This window comes from Echinops telfairi, unplaced genomic scaffold (assembly GCF_000313985.2).
Source record: "Echinops telfairi isolate 266 unplaced genomic scaffold, ASM31398v2 ScPeMD7_7458;HRSCAF=8496, whole genome shotgun sequence".
Lineage (NCBI taxonomy): Eukaryota > Metazoa > Chordata > Mammalia > Afrosoricida > Tenrecidae > Echinops > Echinops telfairi.
In genome coordinates this window covers 1,918,126-1,933,369 of record NW_022111358.1, presented here as the reverse complement: position 1 = coordinate 1,933,369, position 15,244 = coordinate 1,918,126, and the positions used below count along the sequence as shown (strand labels likewise).

The window sequence follows — 15,244 nt, the reverse complement described above, 5'->3', positions numbered from 1 at the left end:
AAGGACTTTTATCCGGCCTGCCGGGTGTTTTTACCGTTTGTTTTTTTACTTCAAAATAATATATGTGCAGTGTGCATAGGAATTTGTTCATAATTTTTTTTTAAACTATAGTCTGGCCCTCCAATGGGTCTGAGGAACAGTGAACTGGCCCCATTTAAAACGTTTGAGGACCCCTGCGATATATGGATTGTGATGAGTTGTGCGAGCCCCCAATACAAAAAAAAGTCTTGCGTGATAACTTCGGGTCTGTCTTCCCCGCTAAACATCTCTAATATCTGCCACCAATAAATCCATATTTTACTGATATTACAAACATAATCTAAGAGCCTTCTGGAATGCTGGAAATAGTCTGTGTTCCTTTGGCAGTGACCACACAGGGTACAAGCATGTATGAACTCGAGAAGCATACTGAAGGTCAGGGCATTTCACAGCAGGTGCTGTTTCCTGAGTGGTTTGCCCGGGAAGGGTCTTCAGACGATCGCTTTGTTTTGCTGATACCAAACTCCAGGTACCGCTTTTCTTTCCAGTTTATATGTCCTTGTTCTTTTAAGAGTTTTATTGGCACTTCATCCACGTCACACAATTCAATAGCTCAATCCTATCAAGAAGAACTGTACAATCATTGCCACGATCCATTTTAGAACATTTTCTTCTTCCTTGTTTTGTGTTATTTGTGTAATTGTTTTCTTTTTCGTGGCAAAGATATACACAACAAAACTTTCTCCAATTGAACAGTTTACACATGTATAATTCAGTGCCATTGATTATACTTCTTGTGCTGTATAACCAATCTTGATATCCTTTTCCAAGTTACTCTACCACCATTAACATAAGCTCAATGTCCCCTAAGCATAAAATTCTTCCTCCTTCCCCATGGCAACCAAAGACTGTGTGGGTTCTTTCTTTTTTAAAGTTAGTTTTCTTGATGGTATTCACATATCATACATTTTCATAGTTAAAGTACTTTTAAAAGAGTTCTACATACATCATCATAATCAGTTCTAATGCTCCTTCCTCTCTCCCACAATGTTTGCCCCCCAATGTCCTTCACCCTCCCCACTACATCCTATCTCTGTTCCCAATAAACCATTCCATCAATGAGTCTATGCATCCACCCCTTCTGTGCTTTATGAACTGGGAAACCTAACAGAAACAATAAAAAACAAAACTCAACTGTCCTTATTCTTCAACATTCAAAGTATAGTCTTAAACCACATCCCAGAGAACCCTTAAGAAACAAAGCTCGCCTCCATCCAGGTGACTCCAAGTCCTAGTGCCCTACATCCGGTAGACGAGAACTGCTCCTGGGGTCCTACAGATCTGGACGGGTGTCGGCACACCGCCCAGCTTCCCCTTCACCGTGAGAAAGACAACGCCTGCTGACCGCCCCAGACCATTTCCCTAAAGTTTCTAAGGAATAAAAAGATCGGGTTTCTTGTATGGCAACATTTTTTTAATTTGAAATTTTGACCCTCACTCTCCATTTTTCACGTAAATCCAGGTTTAAACAGCAGCATATTTCACGGCAAGAAGAATTTCCTTCCTGATGTTGGTATAGGGCTGAAAGCAGATTACGTCAGATTTCTGTATTGGAAACCTTACAACATGGGGATCTGAGTCTTGAAAGGTAAATAAGTGCCTAAAACTTAAAATAAAAATCAACTAGGATGACTATAATGAAAACAAAATATCAGATTTACATTGTGCACAAAGATATCTAATAAAATATAAAATGTTCTCAGTACGTGGAAAACAGCTGTGTGATGCCGAGTTGCATGAAATAGGCGTCTGAGGAGGTTCTAATTAATTGTAGCAAAATAGCTAACTTCACTGGCAAAATCCCTTTATCTACTGTTTTCCTATTGACAATGGATTGTTTTCCAAAGCAGTTTATAAATCAATTTCACTTTAAGGAAATTCTTAATCTTATAAGTGACAACACAATTTAAATACCAAGTTGCTGGTGCTATGCACATGGCTTTATTTATAACCCATGTTTGGATAGCTCTGGTACTGGCATTCAGTTTTGGGGTTTCCCATGCTAGATACTGAAAGCTGTGTTAGGCCTGATTGACTAGAGAAACAAATCCAGAGACACTCATATATTAAAGTGCCTTATAGTAAGAAGTAACTATATACCAGGGGGTAAACCCCCCCCCCCCCGAAAAAAAATTGAATTGCGCTGGGCAGAGCAAGAGCTTTCTAGCACACATCTTTTTTCCTGCTAGGTGAGCATCAAGCAACTTGCTCTGAGTTAGTGCACCCAGTGGCATCGGTACGGCAAGATTTTACTGAGAGAAATTTTGTATGAATTAGACCTTCGGATAACACCAGAGCCATCTCGAATATGGCCTCTTTAGTTGTTCCTTTCCCTACAGAGGACGGAAGCCACACAATTTTCTAGAATTCAAAAGAAAAAATATTTTTTTACGTTGATTAGGTTCTGGACAAAGAGGTCTGAGAACCAAGGGGTGAAACAAAGGCTATACCATGACTTTGAAAAAATGTTTATTTTTAAATGGATGAAAGAGAAAAGTTGTAAGCGGTCAACTGAAATAATGAGCCTGCTTGAAGTGGCCTTGACCTACAAGCACTGGGAGGAAGATCCTATCTCATTAAATAATCCTTGGTGCGCTACAGTCTTTCTCTGCAGCATTTAAAGCACAGGAGGACTCCAGGGCGAAGAGCAGACAAGTTCCAGAGCAACACGATTAAACCTCAGAGTTCAGGGCTGCTCTATGACACCACAAGCCTCAGCTCTTCATCGGTGCCAGGAGCGGCTGTCAACCTGAGCAATGGGTAGGATAGGAGAGGCTGGAGGGAAAGGGCAGTCTAAGAAGAACATGGTTTTCTCCAGACAGGAGTGGACGTGGTTCTCTAAATTACACACAAAGTCAGCAATAATACCCCTCTTTCCTCTGGGCAACAGCTAAAGCCCAACTCTGGAAGGCTAGCTAGCTTAGGGAGCTCAAAGGGAAGCAAAAGGTAGGTATGCTACTCCAAAGACAAAGTAACAGTGAATATCTACTCCCAGAAATGTTCCATCTTAAAATGCGAAGGACAACAAAACAAAGGAAAGTACTAATCAGTAAATGCATCAATTAAAGTAGTCCACTGATATTTCAAATTCAAGTTAAAAACAGGCGCAGGGGGAGTCTTAATATGCCTACCAGTGAAGACTTCATGAAGATTTGCAATACAAGGTAATTAGCTTTGCTGAGGCAGACTTCACATAAGGGAAAAACACAAAACAGTAAGGAGCCTTAAGTCACTGAGCAGAGGATTTTATGCCCAGTCTGGTCCTCCACCTCCTGGGTTGGAATGTCAACCAGGGAACCATTTGTAACAAGAGCTGAACATGGTTACTTCAGAGTCTAGGATCCCAGAGAACTGGAACTTGATGAACCAGGTTTCTTTCCCTAACTCTGTATTCCCAAAGTGGATCATGCTCCTGGGGAAGGAGCAGTCATCTCTAGAATTAGTCCCAGGAGTGAAGACTCCCAGCTGATCTTCACCAATGATTTCCAGTAGAGTGAGAAAGACAGTGGAAACCAAATTGGTATTCATATACAGGAGACATTAGGGGGGTTAAGTCCAGGTGGCTGCTTTCCTAGATTCTGGCCCTGCTATGTCACAGGACAGACATCGGTAACGGACACACCCAGCATTCTTGACCGAGAACTGCTGCACGGTGCCAGTGAATGCAAGGAAGGAAACACCCAAACAAACAAACAAACAAAAATCCCAAGTCTAGCTCGTTCCTGTCAAGTCTGACTCACTGACCCTACAGGACAGAGCACAACGGCCCCAGAGGGTTTCCAAGGTGTAACCCTCTCTCCTGCGGGTGACCAACTGACCAACCTTGAGAAACACACACAATCTAAATAAAACCAAGGAAAAGCAAATACATAGAAGTACTATAGGGGCTATGTCTTTGAGCATTTTCAAACACATACTATAGGGTACCCAAAAAAACCCGGAATTTTTTCAAAGCTATATGCATTTAAATTTTTTTAAGGGTTGGGTGGGTGGGGGAATGGAAGGGGGCAAGTGTCTAACTAAAGAAAAAAAAATTTTTTTACAAAACAACTTTATCACCTTCACAGTACTCTCTGTTACACTTAATACATTTTTCAAATCTGCTATTCCATTCTTGGAAACATTTTTCAAACTCATCTGTCTGGATGCATGACAGCACCTCCACTGTCTTTGTTTTCCACCGTCTACTTCGTCAAATTACCACACTTTCATGTCCCTTTAATCTTGGAAACAAAAAGAAGGCACATGCAACAAGGTCAGGTGTGTGGGGCAAGAGAGGCATGTTGTTGTTTTTTTTGTCAAAACCTGGTGCACTGAGATGGCTGCGTGAGCAGGTGCTTTGTCATGGTGGCAAAACCGGCCCATCTCCCACAAATCAGGCCTTTTTGGTCAAAATCCGTCACACAATTACGCAATCTTTTCAGAGCCTCTAAAATGAAACCTTGATTAGCAGTCTGACCTGGTGGAACTAACTCCAAATGCACTATCCCCCTCACATCAAAAAAACAAGTGAGCATCATATTGATCTTTGATTTCACTTGATGAGCTTTTTTTTTGGCGAGGCGACTATGGTGTCTTCCACTGGCTTGGTCGGTTTGGTTTGGTCTTGGGCTGTAAGAACAGCACCGTGTCTCATCACCAGGAATGACCTTGCAAAAAGCGCTTGGGTCACTTGAGCTGTTCTCTCAAAGCACGGCATGTTCTCACTCCACACGCCTTCCCTGGCCAGCCACAAGCAGAGCACAGATCTCAGGCACCTTCGCACCCCCACATCTCCAGTCAAACCCGCCGGACCGGGCTCCGAGATCATCCAGACAATTTCTTCATCGGTCCAAGGGTCTTCACGCTCAAGCGCACACATTGTGTGAACATTTCCATCATTTGGGAAGTTGATAGCCATCCAGAATGAGGTTTGTCATCAATCGACATTTCACCTTTTTTGAAAGAGAAAACCACGTATACACTTGAGTTTCCCCCCATAATGCTGTTCTTGTAAGTTATGTTCAACATGACAATTTCTGCGGCATTTTCCCCGAGCAGGAAACAAAATTTCACAGCCACACTGTTCTCTTAAATCGGCCACCACTAAAACTGAGGTTTGAGCGAAACTGCTTTCATGAAAAATCTCACTGTAGCTAGAGAACCTTCTCAGGCGACACCACTAGGTGCACGAACTCAGAGCGAGTTAACTTGATGCTCACGTAGCAGGAAAAACGTGTACTTAACAAAAGCTCCTTTCTCTGTTTTGTTTTGTTTTCTTTTGCGGAGGGAGGTACCCCCTTGCATTAGTGAATATTCCAAGATTTAGCTGAAGGAAAATGAATTAGGAAAACTACATCCATCACTGCTTTGGGATAATCTTTACACCTTAAACCAAAACTACCCCCAACGAGGAGTCCAAGGTTAACTACCACTACACAGCCCACAAAGGCAATGTTCTACATTCTACTTTAGCGACTAATGACTGCGATCTTAAAAACTCATGAGCAGTCATTTGAGCTGCTATTAGTCTCTTCCTGTATGAAGGAAATGTGCAATAAAAATCAAAGATAGATGAAAACAATTAGTCCAATGGATTAATGGATCATCAGTCTGCACATTAGTCTTCACTATACTGTGATCACAACTAGATGGTTCCTGGCTACCTCTAGCCAACTGCTATGGAAGAGATCACATTAAAAAGTCCTGGATAGAACAGAAGATCCCTTCAGGACCAGTGGTGAGAGTGGCGATACCTGGAGGGTGAAGGGAAGGTGAGGTACAAGGGGGAACGGATTACAAGGACCTACATATAACCTCCTGCCTAGGGAATGGACAACAGAAAAGTGGGTTAAGGGAGACGTTGGACAGTATAAGATATGACAAAATAATAATTTATAAATCATCAAGGGTTTATGAGGGAGGGGGGGAAATGAGGAGCTGATATTAAGGGCTCAAGTAAAAAATAAATGTTTTGAGAATGGTGATTGCAACAAATATACAAATGTGCTTTACACAATGGATGGATGGATGGATGGATGGTGATAAGAATTGTACGAGCCCCCAATAAAATGATTTTAAAAAAAGCTTTTAAAAAATAAAAAGTCCTGGATAAAGGGGGTGAAAATATGGAACAAAACTCAAAATCATTAACTGACCAGGATCCCTGGTTGGAGAGAAGCTAGTGGAACCTTGCCAAGACTCCAGGTCCATGGCTCAGTTTTCAAACAATACACAGAATTGTCGGGGAACAGTAACCCCAGGAAGAAATGCACACCTTAGAATAGTCAATCACGGGAGATCAAAAGGACATTTATTCAAGAACAAAGTTCAGAAGGGTTAGGTAAGGAGGAGGACTGGAAAAGAAAACAGAAAGAGTGGGAAAATGATGTTGCAGGAATTGCAGTAAATGAAACAAAATGTGTCTGAACTGTTGAATGGAGAACTGATCTGCTCTACTTACACCTTCACTCAATTAGTAATAAAGTCTAACATACGTGTACGGATTCCTGGAAGTCTTCACTGACCACACAACAGTGACAGTGTGAGATCTATGTGGGAACACAATGACAACAGCACCTCCGGAGATTAGAAAGGAAATGTAAAGCACTGTGAGCTTATGTTCAGCGCCCGACGGCGTACTGGATGCGCAATCCACTAGGCCGGCAGTTTGAAACCACCTGCCACGCCGCAGGAGAAAGATGGGGGTTTCTACTGTCATAAACAGTTGGAACACAGCATATTCACATCTTTCTCACGAGCTACGGCAGACTGCACTGCACAGCCTACAAACTGGAAACAGTTCCCACGTGGTGGCCCTTAATACACAGTAAGTGTGTAGACCCTTGATCAAAGGCAGCTTCCCAAAGTGAGCGGCACTGTCCCCTGGCAGCACCAGAGTGCGGCATGATCCTGCAGTACCAAAGTTTTTAATGACCAGACGCAGAAGGAACAGGGATCTCAGAAATGAGCATATTTACAATCCAGCTACATCTTTCCTATCAACGGCTATGTGAGGATAATTCAGCCCTGCTAATGGGCTGAAATGGGCACAGAATGTGTTGGTGGTGGAAGGTCTTTGAGTGAGATGACAGTGAATGCAGCCTCGGGATTGGAGGAGGTGGGTTAACAACATTTGATATACAGATGACACAACCTCTGATATGCAGATGACATGGCCTTTCTGCCTGAAAGTGAGGAGGACTTGAAGCACTTGCTGATGAAGACCAAAGATTGCAGCCTTCAGTAGGTAAACTCAATGTAAAGAAGCCCAAACCCTCACAACTGGACCCTGAGGTAACATCATAATACATGGAGAAAAGAGGAAAGCTGTCAAGGATTTTGTCTCGCTTGGATCCACAATCAATGCTCGTAGAAGCAGCAGTCAAGAGATCAAGAGACGCATCATGTTGGGTAAATCTGCTGCACAAGACCTATTTTAAATGTTGAAAAGCAAGGATGTTATTGAGGGCTCAGGTGCACCTGACTCAACCACGGGTGTTTTCAATCACCCCCTACGCATGTGCAAGTCGGACACTGAATACTGACTGAAGAATAAATGACGCACCTGAATTATGGTTCTGGGGACAAGTATTCAAAGTGCCATGGACTGCCAAGTAACAAACAACTCTGTCTTGGAAGAAGTACAGCTAGACTGTTCCTTAGAAGCAAGGATGAAGAGGCGCCACCTCACATACTTTGGACATGTCAGGAGAGACTAGTCCTTGGAGAATGCTTGGTGCAGTGGAGGGATAGTGAAAGAGGAAGGCTTTCAACAAGATGGACTGACACGGTGGCTGCAAGAGTGGGCTCGCGAACGACTGGGAGGACGGCGCAGAACCGGGCAGTGTTTCGTTCTGTTGCACAGAGGGCACTGCGAGTGGGAACCAACCCGACTGCCCCTGACAGTTGCCAGGTGAACGAACAGAAAACTCATATCACAAAATTTTAGGCAACAGCTCTTATCCTAGGGTTCTACTCAAGTCCGAAAAGATTTTCTCTAGCTCGACAACTGATCGTAGCCAGAGAAACTGGGCTCTCCACAACCCTGGTAAGAAAGAGGTGAGGCAGAGACCACACTGTCTATATAGTTTTCTCAAAATGAACACAACGGGGCAGACCTAAAATTCTCAAACTACACAGTGCCAAGGCACCATTACAGCAGACTCACAGTGGTCCTACATTGTAAACGTCCAGGGGGAACAGCAGCGCTTGAAGGACATCTCACCACATTCTCTTAATGAAGTCCTATCTTATGTGAAGCTGAGTTTTGAAAATGCTATGGCAAAAAGTACCTCACTTATAAAAAAAATATGGAACAACAACAAAAGGTGTCAGTGCTTGACAGATCTTCAAGTTTTGAGAAATTGTGCCATGTCCAACAAGTGTACCAGGGGCTTCAAAAGCTTGTGCAAGAATGGAATTAAAAGGTAACAAAATTATAAACTACCGTATATACTCGTGTAGAAGCTGACCCAAATATCAGCCGAGGCACTTAATTTTACCACAAAAACTGCATTAAAATGTGCTGGAAAAAAAAAAAAAGAAAAAAAAAATGTGCTGAAAAACTTGGCTTACACACAAACGTATTAAGTATTAAGATCACATCAAAATACATTTAGAATAAAAATGGAACGTAACAAAGGAGCATTATTATATTTACTTTTAATTTGTTTATTTTTTCACTTCATTATTAGTTTTGTAATTAACTTTGTATGATTATAGTATATTATTTTTATTAAATGAACTTGTGCTTTTGGGAAATATTTTTATTAGCCATAGTTTGAAAATAATATTTTCTACTATTCAGGTTTTCTATACGTTAGATTTTTAATATTGCGATATTTTATAATATGTAGTGCAATGCAGTTGTTAAGTTTGGGGCTGGGATCCAATAGTTCAGTAGTTCAAAAACCATCAGCAGCTCCTGAGGAGAAAGATAAGGTAAAGCATTCCGGTCTCAGAAGCCCATAGACAGTTCCACCCTACAGGGCCATCCTCAGTCAGAATCCACTCGATGGCAGTGAGTATGGTTTGCTTGTTTTTTGGTTTTTTTTAATATAAGATTGGTCTTAGATTTTCACTTACGATAACTTAGAATAAAAATTTATCAGAAAAAAATTTTATCATCAAATACCATGTTATTTATAATCACTTCTAAATCAGATCTATGTTTTAAAGGTTTATTTCATCTTTGAATTTTTGCAATTGGTTGTTTATTGAATTTCTCCTTAAACCAATTTTTCATTTATTAAAAAAAATGAACAGAGTTTTCCCATGAACTTTGGTTATTTTCGATGATCTTTTTAAATGGCTACTACACTGGGACGTATTCATACAGCGATACCTAGGAGAACTCAAACGGGACGGGATTGCCCTGTTGTTCCAAGTCTCACAAGTTTTCCGCCTTTGACAGAGTGTGGCCTTCTCACTTTTCTATAGCTTAACTTAATGGGGAACATTAGCACGTTTCTTCTCTGACAGGTTTCCATCTTAACACAAGCTTAACTGTTCTTAAATAGTTAGGACCTAGCTACCTGAAAAAATCCAACAGTTAAAAAAAAAAAAAAAAATCCAACAGTTAAGTAGCTCCTTAGGCCAGCAGCACTGTGAAGATTTATGGAGACACTAGGGTGCTGTGAGCCAATTTAGAACCTTTGGGCTATACTTCTGTGGTTAACAGTGAGTTCCTGAAAAGGAAGATATTCAAACTGACAAAGACCACCTCTCTAAGACACCAGAGAGCATGCTCTCAGGTCCTGAGCACTGGATCACTCACTTCCACAGTCCCTTCCCAGTGAGCCTAGATGTTGAAAATGCAGACAGCCAATGAAGATGGAGAGGGAAGCAGACATCTGTCTAAATGAACCACAACAGTTCCAGAAAAAGACAAAACTGGACAAATCTGGGACTTAGTGCACAGGTTGGTATCCCTTCCAATACCACTGTTTTCTCCAACAGAGATACACCAACAGGCTCCTCATTCCACCTTGCCACACAAAAGGCTGAAACAGACAGGTTTTCTAGAGTTCTACTGGGAAGGTGTAGAAAGACTCAAAGTACTTTATACTTTCCCTATCCAAGTCCTGAACAAGGTCCAAGCCTGAGAACATGCGTGATGCTGCTAGCCAAGGAAGACTGACCAGAGAAGGGGAGTTTTTTCTACAGAGGCGTGAGATAAACTTTTAACACCTGCAATTTTACAAGACTCGACACAAGATCAACTACCAAGGTGCCAGGATACAGAGTTGAATCTAAGACCAAAAAATGAAATGGGCCTCTGTGGTCGCTATCACTGAATCCCTTCCTTCCACAGCCTCCATCCGCACTAGACAAATCCAGAGGCTGGGAAACGAGAGGGAATCTCTAGCAGTAGCTTTCGTTCTAGCGAAGGTTTGAGCACCGCAAATAAACGATACAGGACGTATGTCTGTGGAAGAGGAAGGGAGGTGGTCTTGAATAGTTTAAGCTTACTTTTTCAAAGCGTGGTGACCTTTTCTTCAAAGAATATCTACAAAGACCTCAATTTAAGAGGGGGCTTCAAAGAACCCATGGGAAAACTGAGTGGAAAGACCATGAATTTTCTCAAGCTCTCTGAAGTCCCTCGTGTAATACAGTTAAAAGCCAAGATGCTTTCATTAAAGCCTTGCACCCTCGGCTTCTCCCTCTCTGACACTGGTTGACTACATCCAGCTTCCTGCTCAATTCTAAATTTCAATCATTCTTGTCTATCAACTATCAGCGCTATTAACAATTACCTGGATTTAAAAAAATGCATCTGGGTAACTGACAAATTTGGATTTATACAGCCAGTCAAGTTATGTTTCTCATTCAAACGGCAATGCATGCATTTTCATCAGGTACTCAGTGTCTCCCAACCTCCTCAGAACAGAGCAGGAACCAGGCCCCATGCAAAAAGGGATGGGGACGCAGAACCATGCCCGAGGGCACACACAGCACAAATGAAGGTCCGACGGCAATGAAACTGGATTTGAGGCCAACAAAAGGAAACACAGATGGCTTTGGTATGACAGAAAAGGCGCCCTCCTAACCCTGGGTGTGTCTCTTTCAGCTAGCTTGGAAAGCCTAGTGAAGCCCTGCAGGGGCCCACCCCCCACCCTTATCAGTTCTGATCATTTCTCATGTATCAATATGATGAGATCGAAAGTCCTTTCCAGCTCTTGAGCCCCATGAGGCTAAATTAGCTCCATTTATTTTAAAGAACATTAGAAACCGTTTTGAAGCTACGCTTGGTGGTTTAAAAACAGAAAGAAATAGGCATCTTCAGCAGTACACCTATGGGGCTAAGACTAATACCCAAACGAAGAACTTACTGAAATCATAAACTACTGTTCTACTTCAGCCTTTCTTGTACAAGACTTATATTCCACAGCAGTGAGAAAAGCTCAACCCATCTGGGCTAATCAAGAACAAGAGTCCTTAAAAATAAAGCCCTTTAAGAAAGGAAATGCAAATGGAAACAAAATTAAGGTGACAACTCTTCACTCCGGGGTGTGACCAGCCCAGTGTGAACGTGGTCTGCAAGAAAAGCCAGAGCCACATGCACCATGTGCACAGCCCCAAGTGTGGTGTTAAAATCATCAAAATGTAAATGAAAACCTGAGGCTAGAAACTTCTGGGGGCTGTAAGTGGTGTGACCTAGACAAGACACAGCTGATTCATTCATCTAAGTAGGGACATGCTAAATCCAAAATTATCTCTAAAAACACACATTCTTCAGTCAAACCTACTAAGACCCAACTAGCCCTCCTTTACACCCACTCATCAGACCCTGAAAGAAAAACTCAGATCCAGTTACACTGGAGAATGGTTCACATAAATTCTAGCTCACTCTACTACACCCACTCAGAGGGAAGCGCCTATTCCTCACTGTGTGAACAAGACCCAGGGAAAACAAGACATTTTTGTTCTTTCTCTGATAATCCATGTTCACATAACTGGTGTCTGTGCTCATGAAAGCAAGCCACTTGCTCACTTCCAAGTCGCCCTCAGTTGGCTCTGAAGGATGGGGGACGTGCAGGTTCTACTCTAGCGTTCACCACAAGCTCTAAATAACTGAAGGAAGGCAGGAAGAGAAGGAAAGAGGCAGATAAACAATGTGATGGTTAGCCAGAAGATGTGCTACAAGGGTAACTATTGGGGAAGGGAGCTAATACCAAGGGCTCAATAGAAATGAAATGTCTAGAAAAGAATGAAGGCAACGTATGTACAAACATGCCTGATTCAACCGATGTATGGATTGTGATAAGAGTTGTATAAGCCCCAATAAAATGATTGGAAAAAAAAAAGGACAACTATGAACCATAAAAGGCAAAATTAATTACCCAGGAGGAATTGACTTCTTGCCTGTAAAATACATTAAAAACAACAAAAAAACCTAGGCTAGCCCTTTTGCTCCTTAGAATTAATTCTTTTGGGTACAGATCTCATCTCTGCCTGCTTCCTCCCAAATTCTTAGCATCCCCCCCCCAAAATTCTTAGCATCAATGGTTAGGAGGCTCACCCTCACAAAAGTAACAAGCGCTGTGTCTTTGTGAGAAAATTTCATTGAAATGACTTGCTAGAAATCACCTAAGACACTCAAATTTGTGTGACCCCCACCTTTTTTTAGACAGTGAAAAATAGAAACAGAGTAGGATGCAGGTGAGAAAAGGTATTGCGGTTAATTCCTGTGAATTCGTGAAGTGTGATTAGTCAAAGGACGGTTAGTAGGAGATCAAGCAGAACATTCAGTTATACAGTTTTAAGATTATTCTAAAATACTTTATAAAAGTATAAGAGAGAGAGAGAAAGAACCCAACATGTAATGCCAAAATCAGTTCAACATCTACAACATCCAGACAACGCTGTTGCTGGCACTCGGCGGAAAGGGAGACCCTGCAGATCCCTTCTTTCTACATTTTGCACATTATGTACCTCCAAAGCCAAGGCTGTCTTGTCGTAGGCATTAGGGACTCGCTTCTGGATAACCCTGGCATAAATGGGCCCATTCTGGAGGTTAGGGAGCGGAGTGTTGACGCTGGGTTGGGCATAGGGCCCGGGCTCCGGCCCACCCAGTGGTTGTGGGTGGGAACCCTCCTGGTTACCTCCAATCAGAGCCGATACTGAGGCGGAGGCAGGTCTATACTTCTCGACGTAAGGGACTGGAATCATCCCCCTCTTGCCTTCCCTGTCCTCGGCATTCCACCACTGCTCTTCAGGCTTATCCCGGATTCTCAGGATGTCTCCTTTCTTAAAGGGAAGATCTTCTTCATCATTCCCATTAAAGTCAAAGAGGGCTCGCACATACTCGGCCTCCTCTGGCCTGAGAATCACTCCACTTTCCTGCCTGGATCTGGAAACTGGTTCTATCAACGTTGTAGTGTCCAAATAGTGTATTTTGTAGAATTCCAGTAGAGCAGGCAATGAATCAAACTCTTGATCTCCTATCCGGAGTCTGGAAGGGCTCACCCCTGGAGAAAAACAGAACAGAGCATCATTAAAGATGTACTCTAGTGGAGATGACATACCGATTTACACATTTCCTATACAAATTCTAGCCAATAGTTAATAACTGTCTAGGAAAAAATAACCCCTAGCTTCCGATCAGGGAGACCTGGTGGCGCCGAGATTGTGAATTGGGCTAACTGCGAAGTCAGCAGTTTGAAATCAACCACTCCAAGGGAGGAAGATGAGGCTTTCTACTCCTGTAAAGAGTTATCACCTCAGGCACCCACAAGGGTAGCTCTACCCTGCCCTATAAGGCTGACATGAGTCAGAACTGACTTGATGGCAGTACATTTGAGGGATTGAGTTTTCTCTTATCTGTCACACTTTCTAGCAGGGAAGAAAGATGCCCATCAACCTAGCGGAGAAGGCACAGAAGGCCTCGTGGTATCCCAGGCCCGTCAGGGCATGCCCTCCGAGTGCGTGCTGCTCTCTCATTAGAGTACCCTAAGGCCCAAGGGCTTTGCTGAGGTCTACTTTCAACTTCACACTATGCAGCAAACTTCCTGCAGCTGCTCGGGGAAGAGGTAGAGAGCTTGGTAGCTACACTAGACACGTAGTCACTGCACATAAAAAGTGAGGGAATGAAAAGAAGAAAAACATCTTAAGCCTCTGAATTAAGCTAAATAGGCTTAATTCAGGAAAAGAGCCAGGGCGACTAAAAAGAGAAACTATGACATTACTCTTAAACATCAATTGCTGAAGCCTTCCTTACAATAAACCATGGAAACCAGATCATTCTCTCGAAGGAAACAGATCACAAAAAAGGGTAAACAACAACAAAAAAGGATAAACAAAAATGCGTAGAAGAAATGCTAAAATACCGAATTTTAGTTTCCAAGAGAAAGGATGTGTTAAGATTAACTAAAATTAGTATGATGGATGTGTTAAACACAGCATACTTCAAAGTCGACATGCCATATTCTAGAGTTTAAGGGTAATCAACCTACCAATTCTAGTGAGAAATACAAATCTCCAGTTTACACTCTACTAACAAGTCGAAATATCAAACCATCTTCAGTGGACTCAAAAAGAAATGTTTGCTTTCCTAATAAAATAAAGTTTGTATGTTTTATTACCATTAAGCCTACACATAGGACCACTCTTAGCCTTTGAGGGTTATGCCCCAAATACAGACACATAAATGTCTTTTTAAACTGGGTTACTATACTTTACATCCTTTATTTCTATTATAAAAAGAAAACCTTTTATAAAACTTTGCCTGTATCTTTAGGTTTTCAAGCTCACTTCTAATGTCTAGTCCCAATTGTGCACGATTGCAAACAATGCTGAGCTTTCCTGTTTTCTCCATTTTCTCAGGGTAAACTCTGAAAAACAATTGCTGGCTTAGGGGAATGGGAACTAATGAGTACAAGAATGAAGAAAAATGCCCTCAACCCGACTGTGATGACTGTGCACTCTGCTTGATGTGACCGAACTAATGAATTATACATGAGAATCACATGCCAATACAAACTGTTTGGGGTGGGTGAGCGATTGCTGGACCAAAGGATAAGAAAGTGAGGCTTATTTATGCTCCCAAACTGTCCTCCAAAAAGCCGTTACATCTTCAAGCTCCCACCATTGGGTTTAGTTCCCATTTCCCAGATCAATTGGCCAAAAGGGCATTTTTTTAAACTGCTGCGCCAGTGAGGAGGAGAAAATGCTACCGCTTCTACAGTAGCATTTGACTGCTTCCTGCTTTCCCTTTGATCAACTA

The 15,244-nt window shown here is 42.2% G+C and overlaps 1 protein-coding gene across 1 annotated transcript in view; it reads right to left on the bottom strand.

Annotated features, from left to right (window-relative positions):
- Positions 1-13,545, bottom strand: part of CRK (CRK proto-oncogene, adaptor protein) — a 20,194-nt gene extending 6,649 nt beyond the window's left edge. The window contains exon 1 of the mRNA XM_004706886.3: positions 12,955-13,545. Coding sequence (XP_004706943.2) covers positions 12,955-13,545 — 591 coding nt within the window. The remainder of the gene's footprint in view (positions 1-12,954) is intronic.
- Between the last annotated feature and the right edge of the window lie 1,699 nt (positions 13,546-15,244).